General features: G+C 45.7%; 1 protein-coding gene across 1 annotated transcript in view; it reads left to right on the top strand.

The window, feature by feature from the left end:
• myo10 (myosin X) overlaps positions 1 to 16,922 on the top strand; it is a 292,275-nt gene that overhangs the window by 183,648 nt on the left and 91,705 nt on the right. Inside the window, exons 5-6 of the mRNA XM_072283726.1 lie at positions 15,233 to 15,367; positions 16,350 to 16,474. Of these exons, the coding sequence (XP_072139827.1) occupies positions 15,233 to 15,367; positions 16,350 to 16,474 (260 nt within the window). The remainder of the gene's footprint in view (positions 1 to 15,232; positions 15,368 to 16,349; positions 16,475 to 16,922) is intronic.

The following is a 16,922-nucleotide window of genomic DNA, read 5'->3' as shown; positions in this document are numbered from 1 at the left end:
CTCTTGTTTTCAGCATATCTTCCACCAAGGTTGTGGTAAACATTTCAGAAACCCAGTCTGTCCACATACAAAGAAGCTCTTGCACTATTACTTAGTTAAGCCATGTAGTCATTTCCCCTCCTGGACCCATGAAAGACCTCAACTCGGGGGTTCTCAACCCATTTTTATGCCATAGACCCCTACCATTAATTAAGGGGTCCATAGACCCCAGGCTGGGAACCTCTGCCTTAAATAGTCTAAATATTTGACGGACAAATACCTAATGGACCTTTAGGTCATGGAGCTGAAGGCTCCTCTTTAGCTGATGGAATTAAAAACTTGAAGGTCCATGGTCAGGATGGTAAGTTAATTTCACCCCTTCCTATCCTTTCTCTTTCCTTGGCCGATGAAAGATTCATTGAATCTAGGAAGGACGTTTGGGAAATTAGAAACACTTTTTACAGTTAAGATTATTTGGAAAACATTTTAATAGATGACCCCTATATTCCTTAGGGCAAATGAAATCAAATGCCACAAACAATCAATTTTGTTCAAATCTGTGTACAGAATAATTTTCATAACAATATGCATCCCTTAAACACATGTTGTCCTTTGTCTATGGGACGAGCTTGATCTAAATCAGTGCCCAGAGCTATTTTAAACAAAACTTCTCATTGCAAGGGGTAGCAGCAAAGTCCTAATGATATGAAGAAGGGAAGAAGTAATGATGTGCCAGTTAATGTAATTAGCAGAGAATATTCGGTTACCTATCAGAAGACAAAGTGCACGTTTGCTGCTGAAGAAAATCAGATATAAAATTCTTTTCACCAACCCCAGGAAACAGTCCACCTCGACACATTTCATATCATAGTTGGGAATTTCAGTCAGGCTTGGTTGAAGAAATCCATGCCCAATTATCAGTGGTCTAGTAGAGCATCAGAGGTCCCAACTGTTGTACTAAGATGAGGAACGCCTCCCTTTCCCTGCCCACACCACATTTCAGGAAATCTGATCATTTAGCTATTCTCCTACCTGCATACTATACAGGCAGATGCTAAAGAACAAGATTGTAGACTAGAGATTAGGATAACAAAGAGGTGGTCAGGAGTGGCAGAAGAGCGGCTATGCAATTGCTTCGAGTCAGTGGACTGGGCAGTGTTCAAGGACTCATTTGTGGATCTGAATGAATACACCGCAGTTGTCATGGACTTTATAAAACAGTCATAGTTGAGTAGGTCCCCACAAGTTCATTCCGAGTTTTCCCTAACCAGAAGCCCTGGATGAACCATGAGATCCACAATCTGCTGAGGGCCAGGTCAGAAGCATTCAAGTTCTGGTGACCAAGAAAGTTACAAGAGGTTCAGGTATGATATCCAGAAAGCCATCTCGTGGGTAAAATGGCTTTTGCAGACTAAACTTGAATCAATGAAGGATGCTTGACCGCTATGAATATTATCACTTCTTACAGAGTATAGTCAAGTGACATGGGTACCAACAGGGCTTCGCCTCCAGATGCCTCTCAACGCCTTTTATGCTTGCTTTGACTGTCAAAATATCACAAGCTCTCACAGCCCCCAATGATCTTGTAATTTCAGTCTCTGAGGCAGATATGAGAGTGGGGTGAACTCATGGAAAGCATCCGGTGCAGGTGGCGTAACTGGCCAAGTACTAATGATCAATGCTGATTATCTGGTGTTCACTGAGATCTTTAACCTCTCACTTTACATTCTGAGGTACCTACCTGCTTCAAGCAGGCCTCAATGATACCGGTGCTTAAGATGAATGTGGTAACCGGCTTCAATGACTATCGTCCAGTAGCACAGTGACGAAGTGTTTTGAGAGGATGATGGAACGTATCAACTGCTGCCTGAGAAGTGACTTGGATCCACTCCATTTTGCCTACCCTCACAATAGGTACACAGCAGATGCCATCATATCGACTTTTCGCTCAACCCTGGAACATCTGGACAGCAAAGATTAGTACATCGGGATGCTCTTCTTTCTTTCTACAGCTTGGCATTCAGCACTATCATCCCCTCAAAACTAATCAATAAGCTTCAAGACCTTGGCCTCAATACCTCATGCAATTGGATCTTCGATTTCCTCTCTTGCAGACCCCAGGCAGTTCAGCTTGGCAACAGTATCTCCTCCCCGATCCCCATCAGCACAGGTGCACCACAAGGCTGTGTGCTTAGCCCCCTACTCTGCTCACTTTACACTACTGACTGTGTGGCTCAGCACAGTTCCAGTGCCATAATTGTTTGCTGTGACACCAGTGTCTTATGCCAAATCAAAGGTGGTGATTGGAAATCTAGCTGAGTGGTACCACAACAACAACCCCTCGATGTCAGCAAGACCAAGGAACTGATTGTTGACTTCAGGAGGTGGATACCAGAGGTCCATGAGTCAGTCCTTATTGGGCTGTCCAGAGGTGCAGAGGGTCAGCAATTTTAAACTCCTCACTGTTATCATTTCACAGGACCTGTCCTGGGCCGAGCACAAATACAATTACAAAGAAAGTACAGCAGTGCCTCTACTTCCTTACGTGTTTGTGAAGATGCCATGCCGCATCTAAAACATTGACACACTTCTATAGATGTACGGTGGAGAGTATATTGACTGGTTGCATCACTGTCTGATATAGAAACACCAATACCCTTGAATGAAAAATCCTACAAGAAGTAGTGAACCGGCTCAGTGCATCACGGGTAAAGCCCTCCCACCAACTGAGCACATCGACATGGAGCTTTTACGCAAGAGAGCAGCATCCATCATCGGGGACCCCCCACCACCCAGTCAAGCTCTCTTCTTCCTGGTGGCAGCAGCAGCAAGAAAATACCAGAGCCCAGGGACTCATCTCCATGTTGAAGAACAGTTATTACCCCTTAACTATCAGGCTCTCGAACCAAAGGGGTCAACTTCACTTACCCCATTACCGGACTGTTCCCACAAACTATATACTTACTTTCAACGACTCTTAATCTCATGCTCTCGCTATTTATTGTTTGTTTGTTTATTTATTATTTTTAATAATTTCTTTTTCCCCTTTTGTAATTACGGTTTGTTGTCTCTTGCACACTGGTTGTCAGTCCTGTTGGCACGGTCATTCATTGAATCTATTACGGTTATTGGATTTATTGAGTATGCCTGCAAGAAAATGAATCTCAGGGTTCTATATGGTGGCATACTGTATATGTACTTTGATAATAAATTTACTTTGAACTTTTCCTTTGTTTTTGGTCAAAATTACAAGGTACTGTAGTTGTTAAAGCTGATACTTTATTAATCTGAAGTCATTAAGACTTGACCAAATGGTGTGGAACCAAGGTCACAGACAGGTCAGATCAGCTCCAGGTGGCAGGTTCTCTTCCCTGTAGAACATTAATGAACCACAGACTTTCACAGCAAAACTGATTGCTTTTGTGATTGTTTCTGTATGTAGTTAAGAAGCTGCTGTAATTAGTGCATTTGGTTTCACAATTTGCACCAAGTTCATGATCTCTAACTTATCATTGTAATATCAACCAAATTCAGCAGTAGGATTTAACACATTCTTGGACAAAAATGAACTTTTTCTTCTCAATGTTATAAAATATGAAGTTACTTTTATAATGTTTCCTTCTAATCCAATAAGCGAGAGAGCTTGTCTCTTGTAGTGTAGACTGAAGGTCAAACCTGATGTTTTTAAAGTAAGAATGCCAGATTTCCTAGTCGCCTGCCCTTGCTGAGAATTGTTTCCATCATTGTATGGTGCTCCACCTGGTGTCAAAACAAATCATCACACAACTTATTGCTGAGTGAAGCCAGGAAAAAATCCACCCTTACACTATCAAAGGTAACATTTTACTTTTGAAATACTATTTCTAAGATATTTGAGACATTTAATGTACAGTATTATAAAAGACTGGCAAATTCCACTGCTGTGCCAACTGCTTCACTGATACACCTGTCATTTAAATAAAAAATCAGCTGGATGTGTACAGCTCCAATAGCTATCAAGTAGTTCAACAGCATTCATGACAAAGGAGCTTACATATTATTTCAAGACATAACTTTGCCCTTTGTCCTGTATTTATTCAGCTGCTTGCATATGCCAAATCTGTGCAGCAAATTTTTAAAAAAACAGCAAATTTGAATCAGTTTAAAACTGGGGGGAAAAAAGCTGGAAACACTCAGCAAATCAGGCAGCATCTGTGCAAATAGAAACCAAGTTGACTTTTCCGGTCAGAGACTTTATGGTCTGCATCATTTGGAGCTGGTGGTTGAAGCTACTCACTGCCAGGTGAAAATGGACAGACCTTGCATGAATAAGCTCTCACCATCGGTTCTGATGTAGAGCTTTGATCTGAAATGTTGACAATTCCTTTTCTCTACAGATGTTGCTTGCCAGGCTGAGTTCTTCCAGCAGATTGTTTCTTGTCTTACTATTGGTTGACCCATTGGGGAAACTGCATCTGATGGCAATCAATGAGCCAGTGAGTTCCCAGTCCTCCTGTCATTCGCTGGCCAGCCAAGATTTTACAATTACTTGTGTTTTTCAGGCCAGAAGTGAGCTTCTGATTACAACATGGATTTGAAGATTATTACAGTTATCATTGTTAATGTAGCTTCTTTCACGCTAGAGGGCAGCAAGGCACGTGTGCTGTGCTATGACAGATATTGACGCAAAATAATACAGCACAGGAACAGCCTCTGCAGCCCTCCATGTTTATCCTGACCATGATGCTGATCTAACGAATTCCATCTGCCTGCACACTGTCCATATTTCTGCCTGCCTGCACACTGCATATTCCTCTATTCCTGCCTGTTCATGTATCTGTCTAAATGTGGTTTATAAATTGTTATTGCATCTATATCTACAACCCTCACTGACAACAAACTCCAAGCACCTACCTATCTGTGTAAAACAAAAGAAAAGCCTTGCAAATCTCCTTGATTTTTCCCCCTTAAACTTCCAGTATGTCGTCTAGAATTTGTTGTTTTCACCCTGGGGGAGAAAGGCTCTGACTACTTATACCTATCTACTTCCCCCCTCATAATTTTAAATACTACTTTCAGGTCTCCCCTTGGCCTCTGACAGCCCAGAGAAAACAATCCAAGTCTGTCCAATTTCTCCTTGGAGCTAATACATAAAAATCAGGGCAGCGTGGTGACCCACTTTCTACACAAGCGAACCAGCTCACAAAATAGCCCGCGCGCGGGGAGAGACTTTTGTAATGCACCTCTGACGTCATTTCCGCCCAGAGAGGGCTGGAAGGGAACTGTTTAAAAGCCAGTGCCGCAAAGTTTGAGTAAACGAGTCTCGAGTGTGACTTACAGACTGCGTGTTGTTATTTCTAGCTCTGTGTGTAGCACATCGGTGACTCCGACGGTCCAAATGGGATTTGGACCAAGGATGATCGACTCTTTATCTGTTCCACGCAGTTTCCCCAAAACTGCCAACTTTCTGGACGCTGCGGCCATGCGTGTGGTTTGACCAAGCAGAAGCCCAGTTCCAGATTTGGCAGAAATCTTCTGATTCCACGCGTTACTATTACGTGGTGAGCTCCCTTGACCAAGAGACAGCCGCCCAGGTTGAGGATTTCATACAGTCACCCCCGGAAGAAGGCAAATATGCAGCATTCAAAGTGCTGCTCTTAGAGACCTTTGGCCTCTCACAGCGTGAGTGAGGTGTCCGCTGCTGCACCTGGACAGTTTGGGAGACAGGCTGCTGTCAGCATTAATGAACGAGATGCTGGCCCTGGTTGAAGGACACAAGCCCTGCCTCATGTTTGAGCAGGCATTCCTAGAACAACTGCTCGAGGACATACATCTGCTGCTGGCCGACGCAGATTTCAGTGACCCCCAGAAGGTGGCAACCTGGGCAGATGTGCTGTGGAAAGCCAAGAGGGAGAGCGGGGCATCCGTCGGACAGATAGCCAAGCCACGTGCCCAACAGCAGGCCAGACCAGGCCCAGCAATTGAGCGCGCACAACCCAGAGGCAGGAGTGAGGAGGCCAATGAACAGTGGTGTTTCTACCACCAGCGGTCGGGCACAGAAGCCCGCCGGTGTCGCCCGCTCTGCAAGTTCCTGGGAAACGCCAGGGCCAGCCGCTGCTAATAGCTATGGCGGTTGGCCACCAGGACAGCTTCCTGTATGTCTGGGACAAACAGTCGGGACGCCGCTTCTTGGTCGATGGGGTATGACACCCGCAACAGGGCGACGGGACCCACCCTGAGGGCCGCAAACGGCAGCATGATACGGACCTACGGCACCCGCACAGTGCAGCTACAGTTCAGCGCCAGCCTGTTCACGTGGGACTTCACACTGGCCGCCGTGGCCCAACCACTCCTTGGGGCGGACTTTTGCGAGCTCAAGGCCTGCTGGTTGACTTGCAAGGGAAAAGACTGGTCCATGCCAAGACTTTCCAGATGTTCTCCCTGGGTGAAGCCAAATTGCTGGCCCCACACCTGGACTCCATCACGCTGTCTGACAACGAATTCACCAGAATCCTGGCGGACTTTCCTTCGGTCCTGGCACCACAGTTCACGGCAGCCACGCCCAGACACTGAGTATAACACCACATTCCGACCCAGGCACCACCCCTCCATGCCCGCGCACATAGGCTCCCCGCGCACATAGGCTCCCCCCCCCCGGACAAGCTCCGCCTGGCGAAGGAGGAGTTGAAGAGGATGGAGGAATTGGGGATCTCCAACTACAACTCCAGACCGCTACCCCGTACCGCACATCCAGGACTTTGCAGCAAACCTGCATGGGGCAAGCATCTTTTCCGAAGTAGACCTCGTCCAAGGGTACCATCAAATCCCGGTACACCCTGAAGACATCGCCAAAACAGCATTCATCACCCCGTTCGGCCTGTTCGAATTCCTCCGAATGCCGGTCGACCCGAAGAATGCCGCACAGATGTTCCAGCAGCTAATGGATGCAGTGGGACGCGACCTGGACTTTGCGTTCATCTATCTGGACGACATCCTCATAGCCAGCAGTAGTCGTCAGGAGCATCTGTCCCACCTCCGCCAGCTCTACTCCCGCCTGAGTGATTTCAGCCTCACGATCAACCCAGCCAAATGTCAGTTCGGACTTGACACCATCGACTTCCTGGGCCACAGGATTACCAAAGACAGGGTAACACCTCTGCCCGCCAAGGTAGACGCAATCCGCCACTTCACCCGGCCCAACACAGTCAAAGGCCTGCAGGAGTTCATTGGTATGGTGAACTTCTACCACTGCTTCCTCCCCTCAGCAGCCTGTATCATGTGCCCTTTGTTCACCCTGATGTCAGGTAAAGGCAAGGACATTACTTGGGACGAAGAGGCCGCGGCCGCTTTAGTTAAAGCCAAGGAAGCCTTGGCAGACGCCGCGATGCTGGTGCACCCCAGAACAGATGTTCCAACCACCCTCACAGTGGACACATCCAACACAGCAGTTGGTGGGGTGCTGGAGCAACTCATCGAGGGGTGCTGGCAACCCCTGGCGTTCTTCAGGCACCTACAGCCACCCGAACTCAAGTACAGTGCCTTCAACTGGGAGCTGTTGGCACTATATCTGGCAATCCGCTATTTCAGGTACTTCTTAGTTCACCATGTTCACGGATCACAAACCATTGACCTTCACGTTCACGAAGGTGTCCGATCCCTGGTCGACCCGCCAGCGGTGACATCTGTCCTACATCTCCGAGTACACGACGGACATCCAGCATGTCTCGGGAAAGGACAACGTTGTGGCGGATGCACTCAGCTATCCAGGCCCTGTCCCAGGGGATGGACTATGCAGCACTGGCGGAGGCGCAGCAGGCAGACGACGAGATGCCCAGATACAGGAACGCAGTCTTGGGTTTGCAGCTGCAAGACTTCCTCGTAGACCCAGGTGAGAGGACCCTCCTGTGTGGCGTGGCTACCGGCCAACCTAGCCCCATCGTCCGGGCAGCCTGGCGGCGGCAAGTTTTCAACTCCATACACGGCTTGGCGCACCCATCTATCAGGACCACCATCTGGATGGTCTCCAGCAAATTCGTGTAGCACGGACTTCGCAAACAGGTCAGCGAATGGGTCAAAACGTGCAGTCAGTGCCAAACAGCCAAGGTGCAGTGGCACACCAAAGCCCCACCACAGCAGTTCGAACCCACCCGCCGGAGGTTCGACCACATTCATGTGGATATCGTGGGGCCCCTGCCAGTGTCGTGAGGAGAGCGGCACCTCCTAACTATGTTAGACCGGTTCACGAGATGGCCAGAGGCAGTCCCGCTCACTGACACCACCGCCGATTCCTGCACCCGAGTGCTGATTGCGACCTGGGTAGCACGCTTCGGGGTACCGGCCCACATTCCCTCCGACAGAGGCACCCAGTTCACCTCCAGCCTGTGGTCGGCTATGGCCAGCCTGTTGGGAGCACAGCTACACCACACAACTGCCTACCACCCGCAGTCAAACGGACTAGTGGAACGCTTCCACCGTCACTTAAAGTCGGCTCTCATGGCCCTCCTGAAAGGGCCTAACTGGGTGGACGAGCTTCCCTGGGTCCTACTTGGAATCCGCACAGCATCCAAAGAGGATCTGCACACCTTGTCGGCCGAGCTGGTGTACGGCGTACCCCTGGTCGTCCCAGGAGAGTTCATACCAGCCCCAAGGGGGCAAGAGGAAGAACCCGCAGCAGTCCTGGACAGACTACGCGAAAGGCTCGGCAACCTGGCCCCCATACCGACTTCACAGCACAGACAGATCCCAACCTGCGTACCCAAAGACCTGCAGAACTGTAAGTTTGTATTTGTACGAAGGGGCGCACACCAGGCACCGCTACAGCAGCCGTACGAGGGGCTGTTCAAGGTGATCAGTAACAACGGGTCCACGTACGTTCTGGACATTGGGGGGAAAGAGGAGGTTTTCATGGTAGACCGACTCAGACCGGCCCATATGGACTTGACGCAGCCGATCGAGGTTCAGGCACTGCAGCACAGAGGCAGACCGCCCAAACAGAGACTGATCCAGACTGTGGACATTGGGGGTGTATCGCCGGTTCTGGGGGTGGGGGGTGGGTGGGTTATGTGGCGACCCACTTTCTACACAAGCGAACTGGCTCACAAAATAGCCCGCGCTCCGGGAGAGACTTCTGTAATGCATCTCTGACGTCACTTCCACCCAGAGAGGGCTGGAAGGGAACTGCTTAAAAGTCAGTGCCGCGAAGTTTGAATAAACGAGTCTTGAGTGCGACTTACAGGCTTTGTGTCGTTATTTCTAGCTCTGTGTGTAGCAAATCGCTATAGCAGCACCCTAGTGAGTGTCCACCTGCACCCTCTCAAAAGCCTCTGCATCTTCCTCGAGTGTGGCAACCAGGAATGCACATGTTGATAAAATGTCATTTGAGATTTGCCATCCTCCAATGCTTTTAGTACTTGTGTGCTGGAAGCTTGCATGAAATACTTAATGATATTTCATTTAATTTACAAAGAAATGTATAATAGCTCAGAAAATAATTGTATTCCAGAATCCTGAATTTCTTTTTAATGGAGAAAGGCAGACAGTGTAACAGGGATGTTGAGGTCTGGGGATAGTGGAATGATGCTGATCAAACTAATGAATTTGGCTAGAATTCACTGTGGCTGGGGATTTCCATCTCCCCATGTCACACATGATAAAACTAGGTAGGAGCAGAAAAGATTTCTTATCAGCCAGTCATCCACAAGAGCATGCAATGGCCTGATTGATCTTCCAGTTTCTTCACTGCCAGTCTAGGGAGGATGCAGAGGCTTTCATGAGGGTGCAGAAGGGTGCTCACTGGTATGTTGCCTTGGTTGTTGTGTATTAGCTCTAAAGAGAAGTTGGACAAACTTGTGTGCAGCAAAAGTTGACTGGAGCAGTTACACAAACTGCATCAAAAATTGGGACTGTGGATAGGCAATCCTGTAAAATTCTGCCCATGCTCTTCTAATCTGCTACAACGGTCATCCAAACTGTCTCCATTTCATTTGGAGATACAGGATGGAGCACATCTGATAAGCCATAATGAACAAATATCAGACATTCCACCCTGCAAAAACTCATTTCAGGGAGCTCTCAACCAGAAGTCTCAACCTCATAGCAGTCTGTGTCAATGAATTTGTTAATTTTGCAAGACATCAGGTTCACAAGTGTTTTGTGAGACAGCTGACTTCTGAATTCTGTCTTAATGTGCCATGTTCACAATAGCTGCTGTCTTGGGTGATGAGCAGGCATAGTTTTTTTGCTATTTCTGAATCAGGAAACATTTTCCTGAATAGCTTGCCTGTGTGCTTACACACCTGGAGTGGCAGGTTATGCTCAACGACGAAAGATGTAAAGTACACCTCAGCTCTAGTGACCTTCTCTGTCAGACTTTGGTTTTCTGCTGAAAAGAACTGTGAAATACTTGTGTAGCCTTCCCTGCGCTCAGCATCCCTAACATGTTGCGGTCCCTAAAAGAAATAAAATCATAAGGTGTATCCTTATTACAGGTGTGCACTGCTTAACATCCATTCGGACAACGTCCGCCCGCATATATATCCGTTGTGTCTCTCTGTCTCTCTCTGCCTCACTCACTCACTCACACCAATAGTCGGGATCAGAACTTACTTTTTTACATCGAAATGGGGGATTTTAAATGAGTGATTTAGAAGTTCTGTTTACTCAAGTTCAAGTTTATTGTCATCTGGCTGATTGTTCACAAACGAAACACTCTCTGTCCGAACCACGGTGTAGCCACAATACATATATCATGCACACCACATAAAGCAATATATTACCATATTATTTAATAAAATGTAATTCAAAAAGCATATAAAGTGCACAGCACAGGTAAACAGTTCGCTGTCCTAATGACGAGAACTTGGTGTTGGCCGGGTATTTATTAAAATCGGTTTTTCTTCTGAAAACGGCTGCACTTAAACCCGGCCCATCGCAGGCTTCGATGTACCTGTAAGTGGAAGTGTTTCAGGAAAAAAAAAACCCGAAGAATTTGCTTGCTGCGAGCAAGTTTTTAAAGATGACTTAGTGGACGATTTTGTAATTTCGCTCCAATTTAAACCCTGCTCTAATCCCCTTTAAGGCACCAACGTGCCCAGCCCGTATAGGACAGCCTCGCATAGTCAGGTTGTCACCGCCAGCCTTGGGAATTTCTTGGCCAGGCTTTCGTACTTCATCACCGACAGTTGTCCAGATGATTTCAGCGTCATTACAGATGGCAGTAACTGAACTGATGGAATATGGAAGAGAGAGAGAGGTTGACTGTAAAGCCCGTCCGCAGAGAAAACTGACAGGTCTACTTAGCACAAAGAGAGATCAAGCAGGATTCATTCATTTTCTTTCTTTTTCCCTATCCCTCTCCCTCTCTAAAAAATTGACTTCCAAGATATTGTATATAATTTGCAGGCATCATTAAAGGCATCCGTTACTCTTGCGGGACCATGGATCTGCCCCTGGAAAGTCTTCACTCTCCAGGGCGCAGGCCTGGGCAAGGTCGTATGGAAGACCAGCGGTTGCCCATGCTGCAAGTCTCTCCTCTCCACAGCACCGATGTTGTCCAAGGGAAGGGCATTAGGACCCATACAGCTGGCACCAGTGTCGTCGCAGAGCAATGTGTGATTAAGTGCCTTGCTCAAGGACACAACACGTTCCCTCGGCTGGGGCTTGAACTCACGACCTTCAGGTAGCTAGTCCAATGCCTTAACCACTTGGCCACGTTCCCACACGCGGGCATCACGGAGCTGCTATCGATATGCAGGAAACTCTCAGAACTCCCAGGAGAGGTGGGATGTCTCAAATATCCAGAGAATGGAGGGAGGAGGGATGAAGTATATCTAAAATTGCCCTCATACTATTGGTTCCCTTTATGTACGGTTACAACAAGCTGTGATTTAAAATCAAAGTACACAAACACCATGTCACCACATACTGAGGTTCTTCCTATCCATAGTGTTGCAATAGATAGACCTGACTTTTTTGCCACACAAGTTTCCATTCAACTGGACCTTCAGTACTACCTGCCCTTCCTGGGAAAAGTTCCTTCAGAGAAACACCCTTGACCTTACATCTATCGATCAATGGTCAGCTCAAGAGTATCTTGTCATCCCTGTAGAAGAAAGACACTGTGAATCCTGAGGAATGGCTTCCTACACAGACTGTCAAGGCAGAATACCTCATCACCAGAACTTCCCAAAAACCTCTGAGACCTTGCTTGGCTGTCAGTAAGTGGAGACCCTCCTTGCCAGGTCCTGCCAATCAGAAGTCTCACTCCCAATGCACACTACCTTTTGGGATGGCTGTGATGAGGATGATTGTTCTCTTTGTGGACTGTTCATTTGCAAATAAGGTCTGGAAGAAGATGCAAGGGTCTTTATTGAGATTTCTCCTGACCAGCTAAGTAACTGAGGACTTTGTGTTCTTTCGGCTATTCCCAAGGACATAAAGTCATAGTCATGCAGTATGGAACATGCCCTTTGGCGTAATTTATCCATGTGCCAACTATGTAGGCCAGTGAGCTAGTCCCATCTACCCATGTTTGACCCAGATCCCTCTAAATCTCTCCTATCCATGTATTTAAGTGCTGCTAATGCACCCACCTCAACCACCATTTTTGGAATCTCATTTCAAACGTGCACCAGCTTTTGTGTGAAGAAACTGCCCCAAATTTCCCTTTGAAATTTCAAGCCTCTAATTTTAAATCTGTGTCTTTGTGTTTTTGGTACGCCCCCGCCCCCACCCCCGAGCTTTAAAAGACTAAGCTTTAACCCTGTCCAAGTGCACCAAATCATATAATCTTGTATACCTCTATCAGGTCATCTCACTTGCCAATCCCTAGCTCACATACCCATCTGATCAAAATCTCTCTAATTTTACATAACTCCCTGTACCAGGGAGAGAGGTGTAGAATTGATAACATACTGTGCTTGTTGAGAATGGATGACAATATCAATGTAAGGAAGGACATGCAACTTTTAAATTTTACATTTTTTACATAGTTTGATAAACAAAATTGATTTTTGAAGTAAAACAAAATGCCTACGGGCTGGAAATCCACTGGTGTTTGTCTCCTGTGTTACTCAGCAACTTGCAGGCTCATGCAATTAACAGTGTTAAAGTCTGTATATAAAAATGAAAAGAACAAAAACAAGACAGAAGATGCTGGAAGCTCTCAGCAGGGCAGGCAGCATCTGTGGAAGGATAAGCAGAGTTAATATTTCACATTGAAGAGCCTTCAGTGAGATTATTGCACATTTCCAGTTTCTGCTCTTTTTATTTGATTTTCATCCTTTCATGGGGACCAGGAGTAACTAGTCCTGGTCTAGCTATGTAGAAGTCATGGCCAAGAAGGAACACCAGTTCTTCTGCCTCAGAAAAGCAATGGCAGAATGCAGGATATGGTGTTACAGATTACAGAGAAAGTTTAGTGTAGGCAGACAATAGGGCACACGAACATAATGATGTAAGGTGAGGTCAGGAAACCAGTGGTGTCCTGGTAGACTAGAGGACTATTCAATAGTTTTATAACAGTGAGATAGAAGCTGTCCTTGAGCCTGGTGGTATGTGCTTTCAGGCTTTTGTATTTCTGTGCAATGGGAGGGGGAAGAAGAACAAATCAGAATCCGGCTTCATGTCATTGTCATAGGTCATGAGTTTTGTTTTGTGGCAGCAGTACGTTACAGTTTCTGGTGTTCTGTACGTTTTCTTTCTGCTACCTCTTGTACATATATACGCTCAGTGGCCACTTTATTAGGTACACCTGTACATCTACGTAGTAGTGTAAATATCTAATTAGTCAATCATAGTAACAATGCATAACAGCATGCAGACATGGTCAAGAGGTTCAGTTGTTGTTCAGGCCAAGCATCAGAATGGGGAAGAAATGTGATCCAAGAGTCTTTGACTCTCTCAGAAACTACTGATCTCTTGGAATTTTCACACAAAAAACATCCAGTGAGCTGCAGTTAGGTGGGTGAAAATGTCTTGTAATGAGAGAGGTCAGAGGAGAATGGTCAAACTTGTTTATGCTGACAGGAAGGCAACAGAAACTCAAATAATCACATGCTACAACAGTGGTGTGCTGAAGAGCATCTCTGAATGCACAACCTGTCGAAACTTGAAGAGGATGGGCTACAGCAGCAGCAGATCACGCTAGAGTCCACTCCTGTACCCAATAAAGTGGCCACTGATTGATTTAAGGCATAATTTGACTCCACAGCATGCAAAGCAAAAGCTTTTCAATATATCTCATAACAAGTTTTAGCAATGAGCCAATTACCATCCAATGGCCCAGTGTGGGTTACGATCTGGAACGCCAAGGAAGTTTCGTATGGTTCCAGAGGTATTTCCATTCTGAAAAAGGGGCTGACTCCAGCTAATTGTTCCTTCCCAGTCTGCTGTTTCACTCTCAAGCACCTATCCCAGAATACGATTCAATTCTGCCCCCACTCTTCACATACTGATTCACCACAGGTTATGGTTATGAACTAGGATGTTATGCAAGAGGACGTCACAAGAGGGAGAACAGACCAACCGTAAAAGAGGCTTGGTCAAAGAAAATCATTTTTAGAAGAATAGGGAGATGGAGAAACAACAACTTGTATATGTTTGTATACCTTTAATGTGGTCACTCAGCACAAGGCACTTTGCTGAAGCTTTATTGTACAGTTTCAATTATCTGAGGAATTGGCATAGGTGAGCAAAACATTAGTTGAGGGGCTAAATTTTAATGAATGCCCAAAGAAGTGTGTGGGGGTTAGGGAAGAGAGAGGGGAGTTGGATTTGGGGATGGAATCTGGGAATTTAATACTTGCTGATGATTAGAATGTGGGTAGGTAGAAGATGGAACGTTTGCCAAGAAGGTATTGTAACAGTCAAATGTAATGATAGTCAATGGGTTTACAGGGAAGACTCTAGTCGGTAGGATTTCGGCAGCTTCAAGCTTTGTAATTCAGTAGGCAGTATGAGAAAGGGGTTATAACTAGTGATTATATTGGGAACTAGAATCAGGATTTGAGCAGTGAGTAATTTTTGGAAACTGCAGAGGAATTTATAAAGAGTTTGAATGGTGAGAATGGAAGTTATTTCTCACCAACCATGGAAATAGGATTTCTCAAAGGACAGAGACAGCCAAAGGCATTTTAACCCAGGTGCTATTAATGCAAGGAAGAACTTTGGAGTCCGAATGCAGACGCAATGAAAGTACGAGTAATGGCTTCAGTGGGTGAGTTTGGAAGAAAATCTATTTTAATGTTTTAAATTTTGTGTGTTGTTTGTCTTTCAGTGGAGAAAGTGGTGCTGGAAAAACGGAAAGCACGAAACTTATCCTGAAATATTTATCAGCAATGAGCCAACATTCTCTTGAAGCAACAGCAAAGGATAAGATCTCCCACGTTGAGCAGGCTATTTTGGAAAGCAGGTAAAAATGTGCTTGAGCACATGACAAATCACATTTGATTGATGCCCTGAAATTCTTAAACTGCAAGTACGTTTTGTTCTAAATATTAGTGTGTGTATATAACATTAAGCTTCTTCCTCCCTGGCAACCACTATGCTGGTAACAGTCTTCATTCATCCACAAGCAGAGATTGCCCAGAATCAGAGATTTCGTTGGTATCACTTTTGTTTACCAGGATTGAAGCTGCAAATTCAATTGGATCTAGTCTTAATAAATATATTCCAACTGTACGCAGCCTCTGACAGAGCTGCACTCTCTTATGAGAGCTAATTAGTCATTGCAGGACAGGATTGAAACCATAGGCCCTCTTGATTGATGAATTTGAAGCTTCACATGGTAGGTTTGGGATTTAGCTGCACACCTACAAAAACAGAGGCCTGCAATTCTGCTGTTTGAATCAGGGGACTTGATCTATCATTGTGAAACATGCCATCTGTATTACAGGCTGTGATTTTGCAGATTCTTTATTCATTGTAAGCCAGCGTTCATAGCCTGATGAACTCTTGACCTCCCTGGCATTTTGTTTCTCTGCCTTTGACATTCTCTGTAATTGCAATGGGGTGTTCTGCACTCTGTTTCTCTTTTCAATGGCTCTATGTATTTGTGTATGGCATGATCTGTCTCGATGGCATGTATGTATATTGGTACATGTGACAATAAGCCAATTACCAACTATCCTAATGGATGATCACACTCAGAATTCTCATGGTAATTCTAGTAAGCTATAGGCCCTCAGAATGTATAATCAATAGTTATAGACCTTCTGGCATGTTCTGTGTACATGCATGTACTCTGGCAATAACTACATTCCAATATGTATTTATAGTGTTTGCCTTGCTCTTAAGAATTAATAATATAATATAAAGCAATCAATCTGTATCACTTTGCATGAAACTCATATCAACCTTTAAACTGAATTCTCACCTATATCTTATGTCAATAGCCCCATCATGGAAGCATTTGGTAATGCAAAGACTGTCTACAACAACAACTCAAGCCGATTCGGGAAATTCATCCAGCTGAACTTCTGTCAGAAGGGCAACATTCAGGGAGGCAGAATCATAGATTGTATCCTTTGCTATGCCTAACATTCTAACATTGGTCCTTATTGAGTCAAATGATTGATTATTTTGTTTCAAACTCCTGGAAAATGCTGTAGAAGATGTGCTCTCTGTTAGTTTTGTAGTACTTATGAGCTTGTCACTGCAGGGCCTGGCCTGCCCTGCCCTGCCCTGCCCTGCTGAAGTGGTGTTACGCTCTTTCTTTCTTGTGCTTCAGAGTGAAAGAAGAAGGGAGGGACTTCTGGAACTGAGGTTGAATCCAGAGAGTCATGTAGATATTGGTGGGCAGTGCTTCCATTTGAAAGACAGATCAGAGTTGGCTGAGATCTTGGAGGTTTGGGCATTGGACACATTGTGGTGCTTTTGGCCTTTTGTGGGGCAGGGAATGGGGATAGGCAGAAGTTGGAAGGAAGCAGTGTCCCTTCAGCTTTTCAGATACTGATAACCTGAGAGGA

This window comes from Mobula birostris, chromosome 19 (genome assembly GCF_030028105.1).
Source record: "Mobula birostris isolate sMobBir1 chromosome 19, sMobBir1.hap1, whole genome shotgun sequence".
In the NCBI taxonomy this organism is placed as follows: Eukaryota; Metazoa; Chordata; class Chondrichthyes; order Myliobatiformes; family Myliobatidae; genus Mobula; species Mobula birostris.
Note: the sequence above shows the minus strand (reverse complement) of the source record. Positions and strands in the feature narration are given on the sequence as shown.